The 23,096-nt window shown below is 39.0% G+C and overlaps 1 protein-coding gene across 3 annotated transcripts in view; it reads right to left on the bottom strand.

The window, feature by feature from the left end:
- Positions 1-23,096, bottom strand: part of LOC126481457 (diphosphomevalonate decarboxylase) — a 67,713-nt gene that overhangs the window by 6,468 nt on the left and 38,149 nt on the right. For all 3 annotated transcript variants that reach the window (XM_050105229.1, XM_050105230.1, XM_050105228.1), the window contains exons 6-9: positions 11,674-11,873; positions 9,047-9,169; positions 8,741-8,911; positions 8,492-8,650 (exon numbers count right to left, since the gene is read on the bottom strand). In XM_050105229.1, coding sequence (XP_049961186.1) covers positions 8,492-8,650; positions 8,741-8,911; positions 9,047-9,169; positions 11,674-11,873 — 653 coding nt within the window. The remainder of the gene's footprint in view (positions 1-8,491; positions 8,651-8,740; positions 8,912-9,046; positions 9,170-11,673; positions 11,874-23,096) is intronic.

The following is a 23,096-nucleotide window of genomic DNA, read 5'->3' as shown; positions in this document are numbered from 1 at the left end:
AAATGGTACTGTGGGAGATTGGGGGTGAGGATGACCACTGCTGGTAGATGTGAGCCATCTTATTATTTGTCAGGATGGGCTCAACCACAATTGGGGGCTTCCTGGGTTCTTGTTGATGGCTGGAGAGAAGGGGGTGACATTTTGGGCAGCTGTAGAAAAACAGATGGTGAACATAAACAATTCTTTATTAATTCATTCAACTTAGACAGCCATTCGGGTGTGCCCTCACCTGTGGTGCAGTTTAGTGTTGGCTCATAATATTAAGATTGTAGCAACAGGTGTGGTAGATGCTATGTGTGATGTACAGGCACAGCTAAGACGGCAGGGCGCTGCATTGGCACAGTCAGCACACCAAGAGTTAAGTTGGAATAGGTGGCCAAGCACTGGTTGCGGCCACACTGCAGCATGGGGCAAGGCAGCAACATTATCTCACTTGGTGCAGGTAGCTGCATTGCCCAGAGTATAGCCCCGCACAAGAGGCTGGAGAGCACCGGTGAGTGCTGACAGACTCCAGTGGTGGTGGCTGATTCTGTCAAGGTGGCACCAAAGTAATGGCAGCCAGGATCTAGGCAAACAGGCTGCAGTCATTGGTTGGGAGCCCAAGGACAGGACTGGCAGCTGGTTTATTATTATGTTGTGTCTCCAGATCTGTGTCAGTAGAATTCATGGAGATGACTGACAGATGGCATGGCCTGCCGTGCTGATCATGACCTACTCGGCTGACTTCACGGAAGAGACTCCATTTCTATGTCGCCACAGAAAAGCCTGGAACAGGGTCAGTGACCAACATCTGTCCATTCTCATGCAACAGTATGTCAAACTGCAGAAGCTTCCAGTGGAGCCTGATCAATACCCCAGGTCATTGGCAAGCAGAAGCAGCAGCTTTGGCTGAGTTGCTAATTGGCAGGGGTGTCGACCAGCAGTGGTCAAGGCTCAGTTCCCGGTGTTCTGTCCAGGGCAGTGTCTATTCTGTTACAACTCCTTCCTTCAGTCCCTGAATTTAGATTAAAAAGTTTCATTAACATGTGCACTGATTCAGTTTCAACTATTTACATTTGATGTCCTCTACTTCACCCACAGTGACACTTGGCCCTTTGTCCTGTTAGGAGCTATATCATTTCACATTGTGCGAGGGGAATGAGAATCAAGAAGACTTTCTAATACACTCCAGGCATTTGACACTGTCTCGAATGCTTTTTAGTGAAAAAAATATGAGCTTACCAAACATTAGACCAGATTTTCAACTGGATTCAAGACTTCCTTGCAAGTAGAACTCAAAATGTCATTCTTAATGGAACAAAATAAACAAATGTAAAGATGATATTGGGAGGGGGGGATACCCCAAGGAAGTGTGATAGGATCAATATACAATCTATATAAATTATATAGTAGACAGTGCTGGAAGCTATTTAAGACTTTTTGCAGATGATGTGGTTGTCTATAAGTAAATGCCAACGCCAGAAGACAGTATCAGAGAATGACCTACAGACAGTTGATGAATGGTGCAGGCTCTGGCAGTTGATTCTGAATGTAAATAAATGTGATATATTGTGCTTTCACAGCCAAATAAATACACTACTGTACAACTATGCTATTGATAACAAATTGCACAAATCAGTAACCACTGTAAAATGTCTTGAACTAACTATCCAGAGTTACCTTAAGTGGAATGATTACATAAAACAAATAGTAGGAATATAAGAAGCCAGACCGAGACTCATAGGAAAATTCTTCAGGCAATGTAACTCTTACACAAAAGATGTTGCTTACAAGATGTCTGAGTATTGTTCCTCAGTCTGGGACCCTTACCAGGTAGGACTTATAGAAGAGGCAGAGAAGATTCAACAAAGGGTGGTGCAATTTGTCACAGGATCATTTAGTTGGCACATGAGCATTACAGAGGTGCTCAACAAATTCCAGTGGCAGATACTACAAGAGAGGTGGTGTCCATCATGGAGAAGTTTGCTATTGGAACCTTGAGAGAGCATATTCTGGGAAGAGTCAAACAGAAGTACCCTCCTCCATACATTTTCAGGTGGCTTCCAGAGTATTGATGTAGATGTTAGTATTTGTATGCTAAAATCTGCATCTATCGCATTTTCATTTTACTTTACATGACATACCTGCAGAACTGGAACAAAAGTCTCATATGTTATTAAGTCATGCTCTCCATTTACGCAAACAATATTATATTCTCTCTGGTACTAGCAGCAGGAAACCAGGCACTTGACTTGTACACTTTTTGTGTTAATCTACATGCATGCATAGGCATACTATCCTGTTGTTGTTGTTGTTGTTGTTGTTGTTGTGGTCTTCAGTTCTGGGACTGGTTTGATGCAGCTCTCCATGCTACTCTGTCCTGTGCAAGCTCCTTCATCTCCCAGTACCTACTGCAACCTACATCCTTCTAAATCTGCTTAGTGTATTCATCTCTTGGTCTCCCTCTACGATTTTTACCCTCCACACTGCCCTCCAATGCTAAATTTGTGATCCCTTGATGCCTCAAAACATGTCCTACCAACCAATCCCTTCTTCTAGTCAAGTTGTGCCACAAACTTCTCCCCAATCCTATTCAATACCTCCTCATTAGTTACGTGATCTACCCACCTAATCTTCAACATTCTTCTATAGCACCACATCTCGAAAGCTTCTATTCTCTTCTTGTCCAAACTATTTATCGTCCATGTTTCACTTCCATACATGGCTACACTCCATACAAATACTTTCAGAAACGACTTCCAGACACTCAAATCTATACTCTATGTAAACAAATTTCTCTTCTTCAGAATTGCTTTTCTTGCCATTGCCAGTCTACATTTTATATCCTCTCTACTTCGACCATCATCAGTTATTTTTGCTCCCCAAATAGCAAAACTCCTTTACTACTTTAAGTGTCTCATTTCCCAATCTAACTCCCTCAGCATCACCCGACTTAATTCGACTACATTCCATTATCCTCGTTTTGCTTTTGTTGATGTTCATCTTATATCCTCCTTTCAAGACACTGTCCATTCCGTTCAACTGCTCTTCCAATTCCTTTGCTATCTCTGACAGAATTACAATGTCATTGGTGAACCTCAAAGTTTTTATTTCTTCTCCTTGGATTTTAATACCTACTCTGAATTTTTCTTTTGTTTCCTTTACTGCTTGCTCAATATACAGATTGAATAACATTGGGGAGAGGCTACAACCCTGTCTCACTCCCTTCCCAACCACTGCTTCTCTTTCATGCCCCTCGACTCTCATAACTGCCATCTGGTTTCTGTACAAATTGTAAATAGCCTTTCTCTCCCTGTATTTTACCCCTGCCACCTTCAGAATTTGAAAGAGAGTATTCCAGTCGACATTGTCAAAAGCTTTCTCTAAATCTACAAATGCTAGAAATGTAGGTTTGCCTTTCCTTAATCTTTCTTCTAAGATAAGTCATAAGGTCATTATTGCCTCACGTGTTCCAAGATTTCTACGGAATCCAAACTGATCTTCCCCAAGGTCGGCTTCTACCAGTTTTTCCTATCTTATCATTATGACCCAACAAGTGATGGAAACTATATACAAAAGGAAGGAAGTAAGTGGCAGCATTACTACTATTACATACTCAGTCATATTGACTGGGAACATAATTCATTACATACTCCTAACACATACTTCATTCTCACAACATGTCAGTAAACACATATAATACATCAGCTTCATATTCTTCACGACACTTCACAATGAACTTCAATGTTTTAATTCCCAACTACCTCTCATTCTGAGAATCTACAAGTAGATCAATGGCCCCACTTCACTGAACTCTCCGATACCATGTACTTACTATCTGTGTCACACTCCTTTTCAGCTACTCTCCTGTATCCATGATGTACCTTTGAAAAATTTTGTACCAGTTTTCCTAGTACTTGCTATCTTCTCCCATAACAGCCAATACCTACAGACGGTGGCAAATTTACTGTTGTTATGTTCACTGTATCCCAAAAGCCCTGGAGCAATTAAACTGATGTCATCAGGGCTGATGGCTTGTGTCGCATCTGTGTGGTGTCTCAGTGTATTGCTCAGGCAGGAAATCTAATCCCATGGTGACTGTTGGACCATGCTCTACTTGGTCTGTGCTGCCTTGTTATCTGCTGTTCTCTATCTTACATCTGGGGAACTAAATCACATTCACTAACTACCAAACTATTGTGTCTCATAATACACACTTTACTTATTATTCCAGTAATCAATGTTTCCTGCCGAACTAAACCCTCTAAGCCATACATGCCATATGACATATGACATATTATGACATAGTCTGATATAAAACCTCCTCCAATTTGTTATTTAAACGTTTCTTTTTACAGTATTCACTCTATTTTACAAAATTCTTATACAGAAGAAAAAATTACAGTCATTTTGGCATATTTCTAAGTTTCCCACATCTGAACCAAGTTCACTTCTGGAACTGGCTTGGAGTAAGAGTAATCCACTAAATTACAGGCCCATATCATTAATGTTGATATGCAGCAGGATTTTGGAGCATATATCATGTTTGAACATTATGAATTACCTAGAAGACAATGTAACTAGAAGAGAATGGTCTATTCACACACAGTCAACCCAGATTTAGAAAACATCGTTCTTGTTAAACACAACTAGCTCTTTATACACATGAAGTGTTGAGTGCTATCGACAAGGAATTCCAAATTGGTTTTGTATTTATAGATTTCCAGAAGCCTTTTTACACTGTACCACACAAGTGGCTTTTAGTGAAATTGCATGCTTATGGAATGTCATCTCAGTTATGTGACTGGTTTCGTGATTTCTTGTCAGAGAGGTCACAGTTCATAGTAACTGACAGAAAGTCACTGAGTAATACAGAAGTGATTTCTGGCATTCCCCAGGAGTGTTAGAGGGCCTCTGTTGTTCGTTATATGTATAAATGACTTAGGAGTCAATCTGAGCAGCAGTCTTAGGTTGTTTGCAGATGATTCTGTTGTTTATTGTCCAGTAAAGTCACCAGAAGATCGAAAAAAATTGCAAAACTATTTAGAAAAGGTATCTGTGTGGTGCAAAAATTGGCAATTGACCCTAAATAATGAAAAGTGTGAGGTCATCCACATGAATGCTAAAAGGAATCCGTTAATCTATGGTTACACAATAAATCAGTGAAATCTGAAGGCCGTAAATTCAACTAAGCACCTAAAAATTACATTTACAAGCAACTTAAATTGAAAGGAACACAAAGAAAATGTTGTGGGGAAGGCAAAACAAAGAATGCATTTTATTGGCAGAAAACTTAGAAAAAGCGATAGATCTACTAACGAGACTGACTATACTACGCTAGTCTGTCCTCTTTTGGAGTACTGCTGAGTGATGTGGGATCCTTACCAGATAGAACTGACAGAGTACATCAAGAAAGTTCAAAGAAGAACAGCATGTTTTGTATTATTACAAAATAGGGGAGAAAGTGTCATGGATATGATGCAGGATTTGGGATGGACACTGTTAAAACAAAGGCATTTTTCATTGCGGCGGAATCTCCTCAGGAAATTTCAATCACTAACTCTCTCCTCTAAATGGAAAAATATTTCATTACCTATGTAGGGAGAAACAATCATCACAATAAAATAACGGAAATTAGAGCTAGGATGGACGGGAACCAAATTGGGAGAAGCAAGTACATGCTGACCAATATGCCAGAGATCAATGAAAGAGGAGGATACTAGAAAAAGGATAGTGTGTGACCAGTGGAGCAGACAAGAGAAGAGGATTGCTGAATATCTTGGAAAATGGATGGGAGAGAAAAATGGGAAAGGATGAAGAGGTCCTGGGAGGAGAAGAAAAAAAAATCCATGAACAGTATATGAATTCATGGTTTTGCCATTTAGCTTGTGCTCAGTTTTATCTCAGCTTTGTTTTTCTGACAGTGCTAGCTGTACATTACAAATCATGCACCAGAGTATGGGTAGGTTTATTTACAAAGAGTTGGCCAAGATACACCCTATGTACAGGGCTATTACAAATGATTGAAGCGATTTCATAAATTCACTGTAGCTCCATTCATTGACATATGGTCACGACACACTACAGATACGTAGAAAAACTCATAAAGTTTTGTTCAGCTGAAGCCGCACTTCAGGTTTCTGCCACCAGAGTGCTCGAGAGCGCAGTGAGACAAAATGGCGACAGGAGCAGAGAAAGCGTATGTCGTGCTCCAAATGCACTCACATCAGTCAGTCATAACAGTGCAACGACACTTCAGGACGAAGTTCAACAAAGATCCACCAACTGCTAACTCCATTCGGTGATGGTATGCGCAGTTTAAAGCTTCTGGATGCCTCTGTAAGGGGAAATCAACGGGTCGGCCTGCAGTGAGCGAAGAAACGGTTGAACACGTGCGGGCAAGTTTCACGCATAGTGATGTGAAAGATTCAGTGTTTAAACTTCCTCTACCAAGAAACGTGCCAGAACTGCGAGCTCACATCAACAATGCTTTCAAACTCATTGATGGGGACATGCTGTGCTTAGTGTGGGAGGAACTTGATTATCGGCTTGATGTCTGCCGAATCACTGAAGGGGCACATATCAAACATTTGTGAATGCCTAAAAAAACTTTTTGAGTTTTTGTATGTGTGTGCAAAGCATTGTGACAATATCTCAAATAATAAAGTTATTGTAGAGCTGTGAAATCGCTTCAATCATTTGTAATAACCCTGTATAAGTTCGCTAAAAGCAACGGAGAAGCAGCACAACAACACTACGCTGAATTGTTTCCGAAACCACACTAGCACATCACAATCCTGCTGCACCTTGAGGGTTGTTATGATGATCTGTGCTTCATGTTACTTATTTTGGTGATTGACCATTACAGACTTTTTCATTGTTGTGATTACATTATACCAACAGCCACAGAAGACCACAGCTCCATTATACCGTAATACTCATAAAATATCCACGGACAACTTCAAAAATATTGGTGGTGTCATTCAGGCTCATCCTGCTCATAGTGTGCCTGTTTTTCAGTATAAATCTGGAATGTTTGGAGCAATGTCAGCCAAACATAGTATTGATCTGATTTGCCATCTAGAACTAATTTCCCTTGTGTCAGGTACACAAAAATGAAAATGACCAATATTAGTGTCACATTCATAAATTTCAGTAGATAGGCTAATAAAGCTAAAGTTTTCAAAAATGAAATAATGGAAACTCCAGGTAGTTAAAGTTTGGTTGAGTAGTGTGTCTAGAACTCTGCAGAACCTTCTGGATTTTTTTTTTTTTTTTTTTTTTTTTTTTTTTTTTTTTTTTTTTTTTTTTAAGAAATGAAAAGAACTTTTTCAGAACAGTCTAGTAGGAATTAAATTAACAAAATTTTGTTCAGCACCCACCAAACTGTCTTTTACATGACGTGAGATTTCTAATTACTTCAGTACAGAATCTAAACTTGCCACAATATTAAAAGTGCACAAGACTGTACATAAAGAAGGTGCTTGGCAATGTCACTGAAGCAACTAGCTCAAAAGGAGACCGAGGGGGTTGAAACATTTTTTTACACACTAGTGGCACTCATTTTGGTGGATCTTCCTTTAAAATTTAATAAATATCTATTTTATGTGAGACTTGTGACAGTCATCAACAAGTCAGATGGGCAGGCTATCAAACACTGTCAAATGTATTTCACATTGGAATGTTTTTCCTACTTTCAACTTTATGCTGTGCAATCAGTGATTCCTTCATGTGACTATTTATAGGTATTTTTTTCTTGCCTGTGGAATGGACACTACAACTACAGATTTTAACAAAGTTTAAATTAACTTAAAATCATGCTGAATTTCTAAAAGATTTTACTTTATAATTTGTATACCATGTTTATATATTAAAAACTCTAAAACACAATAGACAGATTTTATTCATTTTACTGTCTAACAGAACATAGGATAAAAAGTTGCTACATAAACCTGGACAGTGAGCTAGTTAATAATAGAGTAAGCATAATAGCTAGTTCAGATTCACTACAAGGTATACAGTTATTGATGTAGAGGTGACCAGTTGTATAGGATTTAATAGATGACATATTAAGAATGTTGTCGAAGAATTATTCATATCTAGGAGAGGAGCTTGAACACACTCAAAGAGTTGCAACAATTTAGGTCTCCAGTTAGCCTTGGCTACAATCCCAGGTTCTCACTATTGAGGTGTAGTCCTGCATAACAGAGTCATCTGAAGAAACATCCAGAATTTTCATATTAGCATACTAAACACTGTAAGAGACAGATTCATCCAGGACATCACTGTTATTTCAGCTACACCTGTTATATTTTGTACATGCCACAGTATAGGAGGAATTACTTTAGCAGTGGAAAACTAAATGAAGTTGGGTGTAACACAACACTATTAATACTATCTGAGACATCTGCAAACCCTTCTTTTATTTGAAAGACATAATACCAACTATTAAATAATAGTTGCTACATGAAACACAACAGTACTAACATCCAAATGTATCTCCATCACAAACCTGTGGAATAGTGTCCTTGTTGATTGGAATTCCTTTAATGTAGCTGTCTTCTTCTCCAGGAAATGGAAAAATGACACTGAGTAAACCCAAAACTTTTGGGACATCATGCTCTTTCATATACAAACAAGCATTTGGACCCGCATCAAATGTGTATGCAAGCTGTGTGAAAATTCATTAATCAGGAATATTACACACATTTAAACGGAGTGTCATGTGTTCTGCAGAGCAAAAATGACCATGAGTACTTACAGCATTGTGACCTTTTAATTTGTTGTAACAGTGAACAAAATTAACTATGGCATGTGAAACATCATTCATGTAAACTGCTGGTGGAAATGTGTCCAGACAAACTGCATGAAACTGATTGCTGTCTTTCATTGTTATTTCAGCAAATCTCTCAAAGTCCTTATTTAATATAGCCTGAAAAAATAATTTAGTATATTTTTTAGGTGCTCTCTTTTTGCTAATGAAAATACCAAATTTTAATGTTCCAAATATGGTTGTTACAGCATAAACAAACTAAAAGAGTAAATATTTTGCATTACTGTATCATACCTGTTTGATATCTTGTATCCTTTGTGGGACACAGTGTGAAACACGATATTTTAGCAGTTCACTTGTTTTCACACTCTGTTCCATTCCAATCTTGCTGCTTATCTTTTTGTGTTTTTCATGTACCTGGACAGACATTTTTAGTCAGTTAAATTTCTCATCACTGAGGAGGTGAATGTTTCAATTAGAAAGCATTTTGAAACCATTCTAGAACATGGATTTTGATGGCAGCAGCAGAAGTGGCTGTAAACAACCAGTCTGACAAGGAATAAAATTCTGAGACTTTTGGAAAATACAAATCATTAGTGCAGAAATCAGCTGCATTTTTTTGAAAAAAAAAAAAGGATTAATTTTCATAACACTTTCTTCTATGCTGGGGACAAGCACCTTTCAACAATACTTATTGAGTCATTTTATTGCCTGTTTCACAAATCGAGCCATTTGTGGTTGTGATGATATTGTGGATAACTTTGATATCTTTGTGATTCCACACAAAATATCTTGCAAATTGTATACGCTGGCAAAGATATAGATTCCATCTTCTACATTCATATAAATGCTCTGAAAATGCATGCATGGTATGACATACTTTGATTTCTTTCAGTTCCAATTGTGTATGGAGTGCGGGATGAATGATTGCTAAAATGCCTCTGTGCATGCTGAAATTGGTCTAATTTTGTCTTCTCAGTCCCTATGGGAATAATATGTATAGGGGCTGAAGATCATCTCTAGATTCTTCATTAATACTTGTTCTTGAAATTTTGTAAGTTGGCTTTCACAGGATAATTTGTGTCTGTCTTCAAGAGCCTGCAAATTCAGATTTTTCAAATTTTTATGATGCTCTCCTATGAATTAAACAAACCTACGAGCATTCATGCCATCCATAATTCATTCAGTATCCCCTATTGTCTTCTTAGAGGTGTTCAACACCATACTGTCAAGAAATAACCAAGGTATAATCAGATTGAGTAGCTGCACAAATATTATTGGCTTAAAGAATTTTTGATTGATAAAACACAGTTCATTAGAGCAAGTGTCAAATGTTGAAAAGATATGAAAGTAACATCGATGTATCCCAAGGAAGCATAATGTGATGGCTAATGCTTTCAATATACATGAATGGCTTATCAGGTCAGTGCCTCTCTCAGATTGTTTGATTATGGTATTACTGTGTGCAGACATTACTTTCACTAAATGATTGTAAGGAAATGCAGAACAATCATTTTGATGTACTGAATGACAACTCTCTTTATAGGTGGGCAAGTGCAATATGTGGCTAAAAAATAGATGCAAAAAATAAGAGTATCCAATTACAAGACCAGTAGCAAAGTTTTGGAGTCAGTCGCATTGTTTGTATATCTATGAACAGACTGAGAGGAGTATGTGAAATCAGTAGCAGGGAAGGTAAGTGGACAACTTAGATTTGTGGGAGTATTCTTGGAAAGTGCAGTATACCCGTAAGGCACAAACATGATCTATTCTAGAATTTGGTTCTGGCATTTGAGGTCCTTATGCAGTAGGCATGACAGCAGATACCAAAATAATGCAGAGATTCGCCTAGGACCATAAGAGGTCAGTACAGCCAATGCAAAAGGCTGACAGAGATGCTCATGGAACATAAATAGAGATCTTTGGAAGAAATGTGGCATTGTTCTTGCAAAACCCTGTTGGGTAGATTTATAGAACTGTCATTTGCAGAAAACTGAACAACAGTTCTATTGTCTTCATCATATCGTGAGAGACATGAGAATATAATAGGAGAGATTAGGATGGCTACTAAGACATATGAACAGGGTCCCCCCGGCCCCTCGTACATCGATGAAACGGAACAGAAAGTCACAAGTATTGGTATGAAATACCCTTCACTGTACATTATACAATGGCTTGAGGAATTACTCTTTCCATTGTTTTCAAAAATTTGTGAGAAACTGACCTGCAACAGAATACTGACTCATTTTTCATAACATTATTCGCTAACTGCCTCTCATTTCAATTTTTGTTATGGATCCTCCACAGAGTTTGTGTATATGATCTCTCAAATGAAGTCCTGTAAGACCTGAATAACTTTCCAAAGTTCTTTTTCATGATTAAAAATTTTTTGGCCATCATGGCATCCTTCTTGCACTGATGGACTATACTTTCATAATAGAGATCACAAGATTATGGCAAACTGCAGTCAGAAAAACCTGTTGTACATTTATAAAAAATAAATTTTAAAAAAGTAAAGCAGTCATCAATCTGAAGATTGTTTTGAACATCTCAGCACTTTACTAGGGAGGATCCTGTTGGAAGTGGTAGTATGCCCTTTCCTTCCGCTGACATTTGAACTGACTTACCCACCCAGTTAAATGGGGACATACATTTCATCATGGATTACAAACCACTGTGGAACTTGGCATTTCTCACATCAACAAACATTTAAATAGGTGAAATAACTGTTAAGTGATAGATAGATGTCTTACGACTGACCACCAACCACACCCAAGACCTTTGCATGTGTAGTGTGGAACTTTACCACTGAGCCACCAAGCCACACTACTTTCTCAAAGAAAATCATATTTGTGTAGACTTACCATAAGCCACCAAGCCAAACTACTTTCTCAAAGAAAATCATGTTTGTGTAGACTTACCACAAGAATTAGAATTCTCATTTCTGGCCAGTGATTAGCTGGAGCTAGCTGAGTTGCCAATGAATCTGAACCATCATCTTGGTCTCCTTTGTTCCACTGTACGAAACCTCCCAGCACACTGCGGCAGGCACTACCTGAGCCTTGATGTGCTATGGCTGATATGTCACCATCAATCTCATAAATTCTGGATAATGCATACACTGAAAAACAGTACTCGTATAAAATTCTGACCTCTCATGTAAAAATCTCAAATACCATATTCTTAATAAAAAAAAAATATGGTACAACATCAAATATTGAAATATTCTGCCATTTCCCTCTACTAAATAGCTAAAATATTTCTGAACAACTAACTACTTATCTGACAGCTTCCTCTGTTTTTTGTATTTTTCCTCATTTGGTATACTACAAACAAACGAGATTGTATGTAAATTTTGAATAGGTTAAGTGTTATTTCATCCAGTGATTGAGATATTTGTTACCAAAGGCCGCATGTACACTCAACAAAAAGTAACTGTGCCAACAGAAACTACAACAATGAAGAGGTTAACACAGTTCTAATGAAATTGAAAAATGAGGACTGAAAAGAATATTACTTTGTTGGTGCTGTGAGCAAAGCTGTTGGAAACACAGCATTAAGTTAAGTGTACAAATTCCATATTTCACAGCAATGCCAATTTAGGTCTTCCATCTCCTTATGACAGACTGCCTAAAAATATGTAAGGTTAACAACACAACACAGATATGATCACAGCACCACCTTAAGCTTTCATTCTGGATCATCCAGACAGTTTGTTTTTTCCTTTTAAATATTTGATCCGTATTTTCAATGTCAATTGTGTTCAGCTAAAAGAATCTTATTTAAAAGTCTTTAGCAACCCCCTGAAAATAGTCACCACCAAAGAATTTCAGCTGTCTCTTGGAACTAATAATTACTAGTTTTATTTCATCCTTTAAGCAGAAATAATTTCACTACTGGCACGCAAATTTCGCATAAAAGCAAAAATACTCTCACAGCATATTTGTAAATGAGTGAAATTTGCTGTCAACAATGTATTTGCAGTTTGAGAGTAATGCAGAATCAGAGATCATTACTATAAGGAAAAATGTTTTGCACTTCCCTCTAGTGAATCTAACTTTGGCACAGGCAGGAGTGAAATACTCAGTTATAATACTCTTTATTAATTTGCCCAGAAATGAAATGTCTGACAAACAGCAAAAGTGTTGTAAAGTGCAAATTAAAAGTCATTTTTCATTGAAAGTTTCTACAACATGGAGGAATTTTTCAATTATAAACCTGTAAACGGATAGCATGTAGCCATATAAATAAACATTTTTATAACTTCCTCTGCAATCTTTTGTTCAATTGACAGCATAACATTCATCATGAATATGGTCTGTAGAACATAGAACTAACAAAGTAACTCACAAAACAAGTCACTGGTCCAGTCACTGACACTTCACTATACAGAATAGGTGCTACATCATAATGCAGTACCATATCATGTTTCCTCTCTTCCTCAGGCGCAAAAAATTGTTCTCAGACCAAAAAAAGGAGTTGCCTATCCTGTATGCTTTAAGCAAATTTAATATTTGTCTCTGCTACATCTGTCATGTACCCCGATTCGCCTAAAGGAATTGCTCAGACACTGAAGCATCACATGTACAAGGCTTTGCCTCCCCACACAGTGCCGATCACAACAAGGATGACAGATAGCAGGACATGCACCACCTGAGGTCCTCCATGCCAGAGACCTATTTCCTCTGCCATGTCACATGTGCAGAGCTGGATCGGCATGAATTCCTCCATGCCCTGGCTATATAGGGTGACAGAAGCCAACACATTGGCAGTTCACTCCACCAGAGCTCTGAACCAATTCACGTGCCAGCTCTTAGCAGCCCATCAGTCAGAGCCTGGTAGGAAGCCACCGTAGTGGGGTCTAAAACTTTCCAGCAATACCACAAGACATGCCTGTTGCCAACTATGCTGAACGCTCAACCTCCATCGTTATGGATTACCAGTGGCACAGTCTTCATGCCTCACTGTGTTTATTCACTATGTCTTTCAGGCATATGCCTGTTAGTGTCTGAGAAGTTGTATTACCTTTTATTGAGAAGAGTTTTCCTTTGTTATTAAATCTCTCTCCTGTGGTCATAATAAACCCTTGTTCTTGCTTACATGTTTTTTTTATTATTTCTTATAAATCATCTCCCCATGGAAGATATAGCAATACTCATTCCATGTAAAAATGGCAGTAATTTCTGGATCAAACTGTAGGTTGGTAAGTGGTGAATTCATGCCAAAAATACGGGTTCAACCACCCAACAGGATCTCACCTGTTTATGCCTGCTCATTTTCCTGCTTGGAGCTCATATACACCTTGTTTTCTTCTTGTCGTCTCAGTGGCTTCCTTTTAACTGAGGTATCATTCGGATGACCACGTAGTAGACCAAAATGCTTTTTGCTCATTCTCTGTTTGCTAGAGCCTGACAACCTACAATTACTACATTTGAGATACTGATAAATGATCAGCACAAAATAATCTCACTTAGTATTGTGCATTTTGACAAAACATTTGAAGACATAGAGTAGATGGTTACAGGATTGCATGCTCCAAGGGAGCACTAAGTGATATGATATCAGTCCTTTAAGCCCTGGCTCATACTCAAACTTTTCATAGGGCTGCACTCACTTCAACATTACAGGATAATTTTTTTGATCTATGTGGCATGTGGCAGTTGATGATTTGCCAAACTATCAATCACTACCAACATGACTATCACATCAGTGGAAGAAACAGCACACCTCTTGTGTATAGCTTCTTAATACCACATTAAAATAACAATGGGCTCAGTTTCAATACTATAGCAGTGTAGACACAAGATGGGACACAATTGCTGAAATCTGAATGATCACCAACAGCTGAAAGCTCAGCACATGAGTCTGCAATCACAACCCGGGCACGGGGGCCAATAACCAGCATTTTGACACATTTCAGCAGTGCTTGAAGGGATGTGTATCTGACCTCAACCAAACAAGAACTTCCTTGTCTCACATAAAAGAAGGCATCTGCCCAGGCTGGGCATGTTGACACAGCCAAGTTTCCAATAAGTATCTGCTGTGTGCCAGCTTCCACTGTGAGGTCAACCAGCATTCATCTACCATCCTGTTGAGACTTCCTACTGGGATAACCTCCTCTTAGCTGCATTTACCAGGGTCCATCAGCATTTGCTGCCACCTCCAGGTCACCAGTTCTGGATCTGAGCCTGGGTCACTGCCATCCACCATTGGAGTCACACACCTGTCCATTCTGACCACAGTTATGAGAGTGGAAGCACGCTTCCTGAGGTTTAATGGTGCACCACTCACAAGGCCACCTCCATGCCATATTGATGGAAGTGCTCACACCAGCACCACCTCGTCTGCTGTCCTTGCCTGGGTAACAAGCCTCTGCTGCTGCCTGCTTCCTGTGTACACAGTATCTATGCTGGTCTAACTTAGATGCCAACACTGGCTGCTTACATCTTTTGTACCAAGCCACTGCTTCCACTAGAGAACAATAGCCCACACCTAGCCTACACACCTTTATAACATTTTTTAACTTCATATAACAATGATGCTGCATGCCTTATGCATCATCTTAAAAGCTACATGCAGAAAAAGGTTGTAAAAAACACTACTGTTGTATATCTGACATAATAAAAGAGTATTGTACAAGTTGTACAACTTTGGTTCCACCATATTTTCCCCAACATTTGAGGCTTTAATGAAACAAATTGGTTCAACATGTATCATTCAAAATATTTTCCATTGCTAACCACTACTTTCTCCCATGTTTCTGGCAGTGTACCAATCCTGTGTCAAAAAAAGTGTTCATCTTTTGAAGCGATCCACAAATCGATCCAATTTGTGACTTCTTCATGAGATCGGAAGCGTTGGTCAGCCAAGCCATGTGCCATTGATCTAAACAGGTGCTAGTCAGAGGGAGCAATGTCTGGGGCAGGGCTTCCCATTTTAACATTTCCAAGTACGTTTTGACGTCTTTTGCAACTTAGGGTCGAGCACTGTCATGCTGCAAAATCACTTTATCGTGCCTCTTGCTGTATTGCGGCCATTTGTCTTTTAATGCTCTGCTCAGATGCATTAATTGCATTCGATAACAAGCACCTGTGATTGTTTCACTTGGTTTTAACACCTCATAGTACATGACACCGAGCTGGTCCCACCAAATGCAGAGCATGAGCTTGGAGCCGTGAATATTCGGTTTGGCCATTGACATGGAAGCATGACCGCGAAATCCCCATGATTTTTTTGCATTTAGGGTTATTGAAATGAGCCCATTTTTCATCCCCGGTCACAATGCAGTGCAGAAATCTATTCCGTTTCTGCCTCTGAAGCAAATGTGCACAAACACACAAACACCGTTCAACGTATCGTGGTTTCAGCTCACACGGGACCTAAGTTCCTTCTTTCTGAATCATGCCCATAGCCTTGAGATGTTTTGAAATGGCTTGCTGTGTCATTCCCATTAATTGTGCCAATTATTCTTGAGTTTGATGCAAGTCTTCACTCAGCAATGTCTTCTATTCTGCATCTTGGAAAACATTCTCTCTTCCATCACTATGCCAGTCTACGACGTTAAAATCACCATTCCTGAAGAGTTGAAACCACTCACGACACATTCTTTCACTAACAGCATCCTTACCATATGTACTTGAGAGCATTCAATGAGACTCAGCCGCTGTTTTCTTTATATTGAAACAAAACAGTAACACCTCCCACAAATGGCGAGAATTAGGCTCGTAAACTGACATTTTCAATCAAGAACAACCTTATGATGCAGACACAAATCGACTAATGTTTGAATGATGTTATGTTGACTGAGGTCCAAGCTAACTGCCTGGCATCTGCAATCTCTTTCTTTCGACCGCTACTTACCGTTGTCGCCACCTATCAGCAAACAGCGGAAGCAAAGTTGTACACCTTGTACATTGATAGTCAACAACCTAAACTCAGGAGGAAGTCTGCTGTATACAGTAGACAAGAACACAGCCTCACAAGGACATTTCATAATTCCACAATAACCTCTACCTGGCTAATGCATTTTCTGTGAGGGACAGTGGTATGCGTACGTATATTTGACTGCAGCTGAACACCGAGCTCCTTTATCCACCAACATGTATGACATCCAGATGTCACTGGGTACTGTGGTCTGTTATCATATCCAGCTATGGCTACAGATGTCACTGGGTACTGTGGTCTGTTATCATATCCAGCTATGGCTACAATCTCAACTGTGGCTGTTGTCTTGATGGCTATATTAGCTCATGCCAGCTGGAACTGGTATGATACATTTGTAACATACATTGTTATGACCATATCACTCCTGCCTATGAACAATGATCAAAGCTGCATGGTGATGAGCAAAAAGACTATCGAACTTGGTGTTTGCTCTATTATCTTCTCAATTAATGCACTCCCTCTCATTTACCTTTAATTCTTATGCTACTATCTGGGACCCCCCCATAAACCATGGACCTTGCCGTTGGTGGGGAGGCTTGCATGCCTCAGCGATACAGATGGCCGTACCGTAGGTGCAACCACAACGGAGGGGTATCTGTTGAGAGTCCAGACAAACATATGGTTCCTGAAGAGGGGCAGCAGCCTTTTCAGTAGTTGCAGGGGCAACAGTCTGGATGATTGACTGATCTGGCCTTGTAACATTAACCAAAACGGCCTTGCTGTGCTGATACTGCGAATGGCTGAAAGCAAGGAGAAACTACAGCTGTAATTTTTCCCAAGGGCATGCAGCTTTACTGTATGGTTAAATTATGATGGCGTCCTCTTGGGTAAAATATTCCGGAGGTAAAATAGTCCCCCATTCGGATCTCCGGGCAGGGACTACTCAAGAGGACGTTGTTATCAGGAGAAAGAAAACTGGCATTCTACGGATCAGAGTGTGGAATGTCAGATCCCTTAATCGAGCAGGCAGGTTAGAAAATTTAAAAAGGGAAATGGACAGGTTAAAGTTTGATATAGTGGGAATTAGTGAAGTTCGGTGGCAGGAGGAACAAGACTTTTGGTCAGGTGAATACAGGGTTATAAATACAAAATCAAATAGGGGTAATGCAGGTGTAGGTTTAATAATGAATAAAAAAATAGGAGTACGGGTAAGCTACTACAAACAGCATAGTGAACACATTATTGTGGCCAAGATAGACACGAAGCCCACGCCTACTACAGTAGTACAAGTTTATATGCCAACTAGCTCTGCAGATGACGAAGAAATTGAAGAAATGTATGATGAAATAAAAGAAATTATTCAGATAGTGAAAGGAGACAAAAATTTAATAGTCATGGGTGACTGGAATTCGAGTGTAGGAAAAGGGAGAGAAGGAAAAATAGTAGGTGAATATGGATTGGGGCTAAGAAATGAAAGAGGAAGCTGTCTGGTAGAATTTTGCACAGAGAACAACTTAATCATAGCTAACACTTGGTTCCAGAATCATAAAAGAAGGTTGTATATGTGGAAGAATCCCAGAGATACTAAAAGGTATCAGATAGATTATATAATGGTAAGACAGAGATTTAGGAACCAGGTTTTAAATTGTAAGACCTTTCCAGGGGCAGATGTAGACTCTGGCCACAATCTATTGATTATGAACTGCAGATTAAAATGGAAGAAACTGCAAAAAGGTGGGAATTTAAGGAGATGGGACCTAGATAAACTGACTAAACCAGAGGTTGTACAGAGTTTCAGGGAGAGCATAAGGGAACAATTGACAGCAGTGGGGGAAAGAAGTACAGTAGAAGAAGAATGGGTAGCTCTGAGGGATGAAGGCAGCAGAGGATCAAGTAGGTAAAAAGACGAGGGCTAGTAGAAATCCTTGGGTAACAGAAGAAATACTGAATTTAATTAATGAAAGGAGAAAATATAAAAATGCAGTAAATGAAGTAGGCATAAAGGAATACATAGTCTCATAAATGAGATTGACAGGAAGTGCAAAGTAGTTAAGCGGGGATGGCTAGAGGACAAATGTAAGGATGTAGAGACATATCTCACTGGGGGTAAGATAGATACTGCCTACAGGAAAATTAAAGAGACCTTCGGAGAAAAGAGAACCACTTGTATGAATATCAAGAGCTCAGATGGAAACCCAGTACTAAGCAAAGAAGGGAAAGCAGAAAGGTGGAAGGAGTATATAGTGTCTATATAAGGGCAATGTACTTGAGGACAATATTATGGAAATGGAAGAGGATGTAGATGAAGATGAAATGGGAGATATGATACTGCGTGAAGAGTTTGACAGAACACTGAAAGACCTAAGTCAAAACAAGGCCCTGGGGGTAGACAACATTCCATTAGAACTACTGATAGCCTTGGGAGAGCCAGCCCTGACAAAACTCTACCATCTGGTGAGGAAGATGTATGAGACAGGTGAAGTACCCTCAGACTTCAAGAAGAATATAATAATTCCAATCCCAAAGAAAGCAGGTGTTGACAGATGTGAAAATTACCGAACTATCAGTTTAATAAGTCACAGCTGCAAAATACTAACACAAATTCTTTACAGACGAATGGAAAAACTGGTAGAAGCCGACATCGGGGAAGATCAGTTTGGATTCCGTAGAAATATTGGAACACGTGAGGCAATAATGACTCTACGACTTATCTTAGAAGAAAGATTAAGGAAAGGCAAACCTACGTTTCTAGCATTTGTAGACTTAGAGAAAGCTTTTGACAATGTTGACTGGAATTCTCTTTTTCAAATTCTGAAGGTGGCAGGGGTAAAACACAGGGAGCGAAAGGCTATTTACAATTTGTACAAAAACCAGATGGCAGTTATAAGAGTCGAGGGGCATGAAAGGGAAGCAGCAGTTGGGAAGGGAGTGAGATAGGGTTGTAGCCTCTCCCCAATGTTATTCAATCTGTATATTGAGCAAGCAGTAAAGGAAACAAAAGAAAAATTCAGAGTAGGTATTAAAATCTATGGAGAAGAAATAAAAACTTTGAGGTTCGCCGATGACATTGTAATTCTGTCAGAGACAGCAAAGGATTTGGAAGAGCAGTTGAATGGAATGAACAGTGTCTTGAAAGGAGGATATAAGATGAACATCAACAAAAGCAAAACGAGGATAATGGAATGTAGTCGAATTAAGTCGGGTGATGCTGAGGGAATTAGATTAGGAAATGAGACACTTAAAGTAGTAAAGGAGTTTTGCTATTTGGGGAGCAAAATAACTGATGATGGCCGAAGTAGAGAAGATATAAAATGTAGACTGGCAATGGCAAGGAAAGCATTTCTGAAGAAGAGAAATTTGTTAACATCGAGTATAGATTTAAGTGTCTGGAAGTCGTTTCTGAAAGTATTTTTATGGAGTGTAGCCATGTATGGAAGTGAAACATGGACGATAAATAGTTTGGGCAGGAAGAGAATAGAAACTTTCGAAATGTGGTGCTACAGAAGAATGCTGAAGATTAGATGGGTGGATCACATAACTAATGAGGAGGTATTGAATAGGATTGGGGAGAAGAGGAGTTTGTGGCACAACTTGACGAGAAGAAGGGACAGGTTGGTAGGACATGTTCTGAGGCATCAAGGGAGCACAAATTTAGCATTGGAGGGCAGCGTGGAGGGTAAAAATCGTAGAGGGAGACCAAGAGATGAATACATTAAGCAGATTCAGAAGGATGTAGGTTGCAGTAGGTACTGGGAGATGAAGAAACTTGCACAGGATAGAGTAGCATGGAGAGCTGCATCAAACAAGTCTCAGGACTGAAGACTACAACAACAACATCAACTATCTGGGAACAGCACAGCAGACATACTTATTCTCAACGAGGTAAAATCCCCTCTATACCATCACATAACACTACCATGTTTCCTAAATCATTTTCTGTACCAGGACACCAACTTTCGGACAATATTACTCAAAAAATCTGAGAGATTAAATTCCTTTCAAACTTCAAAAGACCAGCTAATGGTTCACCTTCTGTCATAATACCTATGTCTTTCATACACTTGTCTGCAGCTCACTCTGATCAACTGGTCCTCTCACACAACATTCCCCCCCCCCCCCCCCCCCCTTAAGTACAGAGTCCTCTATTTAAATTTTGTTCTTTCCTAACAGCCACTGTCACAGTCATTTCAATCTTCTCCTCTTTACTTATCCCTTGCACTTCTGATAATATTAAACACAGTTTCAAATGTGCTAAACTAATCTATATCATTCTTAATACCCTTTATTATTATTATTACTATTATTGTTGTGTTTGTTGTGAATATTTTGGCTGTGTGTTGTGTCATTATCAGATGCAAAAGAGGGCCTTAAGGCCCGAATCTGGTCAGGCCAAACAAGCAACAAATATTCTTTTGATACTACTAGCCTGCAGCTCCAGTTTCTTTTACTATAAGGCCACCATGACTGCTGGGTTGTAGCCTTGTATCAGTGGAATGTTTTGATGTCAGCTAGAATTTTCAGCACTGTAGCTGCTTCACTGTGTGGTGATTGACTGAGAAAGCAGTTTATCTCATGCTGCTGCAAGACAATCCAGTCTCTCCAAGAGACAGTCAGAATCCACTACTGTGACTGCTACATCATCTTTCTTCTACATTGTACCTTCATTAGTCACTGTCCTCACCCATCCAGCCCCCTCCCTGTTCCCATTCCAGCACTACACAGCCGTCATTTCACCACCACACCCAGTCTTTTAATTTCTTTCACTTTTATTTCTCTCCTTTCCGCTACTTACTCCTCTCCCCCCTCTGCGCCTTCTCTCCTACCCTCCCTCTAAACTCCAACACTTCACTGTCCGCCACTCCCACCATACTATCCCTCCCCCTTCCCGCCCCAGCCTCCTCCTTACCCCCACTCAGTCGCCACTCCCATCATGCACTGGTGCTGCTGCTCGCAGTGTAGTTTCAGCTCTCTGAGATTGCAGATATGTGTGCAAGTTGCACTTGTTGGAGTGTGTGTGTGTGTGTGTGTGTGTGTGTGTGTGTGTGTGTGTGTGTGTGTGTGTGTGTCTACTGCTGACAAAGGCCTTAATGGTTGAAAGCTATGATTGTGTGAATGTTTTTATTGTGCCTATCACGGCTCAGCATCTCTGCTATATGGTGAGTAGCAACTTTCCTTCTCTCGTATTGTTACATTCCATCCTGGATGTTTGATTTTAACACTGGTGAGTGAGACAAAATTTTTAAGTGTACATATTTAGGAAAACCTGAAATGGGAGACACACCTGAATAATGTAAACAAAAATTTAAATATACTCACACATGCTGTAAAAATCATCTCACAAAATACAAGCTGTGCATCAGAGGTCACAATGTACTATGGCAACATTGATTCACTATTGGGGTATTATCTTTAGGGAGAACTTCATAATTAACAATAAACATTTATACTACAGAAAGATTTTGTCAGAATAATAAAACGTCCTAAATACAGAGACTCCCAATATTTAAAAGTCTCAGTTTACTGACCCTTTCTTGTTTATATATCTATGAAGCACTAATCTTCATAAAAGGAAGCACATTAAAGGAAAAAATCTTCAAGTGCAATTGTTATTTCCATTCTTATGGTACAAGACAAAAGCACAGCCTACATGCCAATAAAGCAAGAAAAAACATTTGTACAAGAGGAGTGTATCGTACTGGCATTATTCTGTATAACCAGGTGCCATCCTATATGAAACAGATACTACATTTACACTAGTTTAAAGTGAAGCTGAAGGAGCACTTGCTCGACCACTTCTGGAACACCATAAAAATTAGTGTAAACTGATCAAATTTTCTTAACCACACTATTCTTTTGGTCAGCTTATTTGTTTATATAAACATGTTACCAATGTGCAACAAGTACTGAATTATTTTTCAAAATCATAATATGTACAATTTGTATTTACCATATCAAACCTTACTTGTCTTACACCATTTGTGCAAACAATCTACAAAATCACGATTTACAAGACCAATAAAGAAATACAAATACAAATAAGAAGTTATCAAGGAAACACCAGGGATTTTGATAAATAACAGAATTTTTAAAATCTCTCTTCTTCCAAAAAGATGAAAATCTGAAATATAATTATATGGCTTATTGACAGACATTAAGAAGATGACTTTAATTTATATATATTTTTTATATCTAAATAACTTAAATTTCAAATGGAAAATACATACAGAATTGTAAGCCTAACAAACAAAAATACAAAATCTCACTTGTCAATGAATTTTCCTTATCAAGGGGCCTTCATTAACATTAATGTTATTCTGATATCAATTTCCAAAAACTGCAGTAGCTGTAAGGTAGTTTGGATATCCGCAAAAAATATCAGCTAGACTCCCAATTCAGTACTGTATCTATCAATGGTGAAACATTACCAGCTAAAGTAAGCTTTGAGTTGTGATATGTGGAA

This window comes from Schistocerca serialis, chromosome 5, assembly GCF_023864345.2.
Source record: "Schistocerca serialis cubense isolate TAMUIC-IGC-003099 chromosome 5, iqSchSeri2.2, whole genome shotgun sequence".
NCBI classification, from domain to species: domain Eukaryota; kingdom Metazoa; phylum Arthropoda; class Insecta; order Orthoptera; family Acrididae; genus Schistocerca; species Schistocerca serialis.
This window is presented reverse-complemented; position numbering and strand designations above follow the sequence as displayed.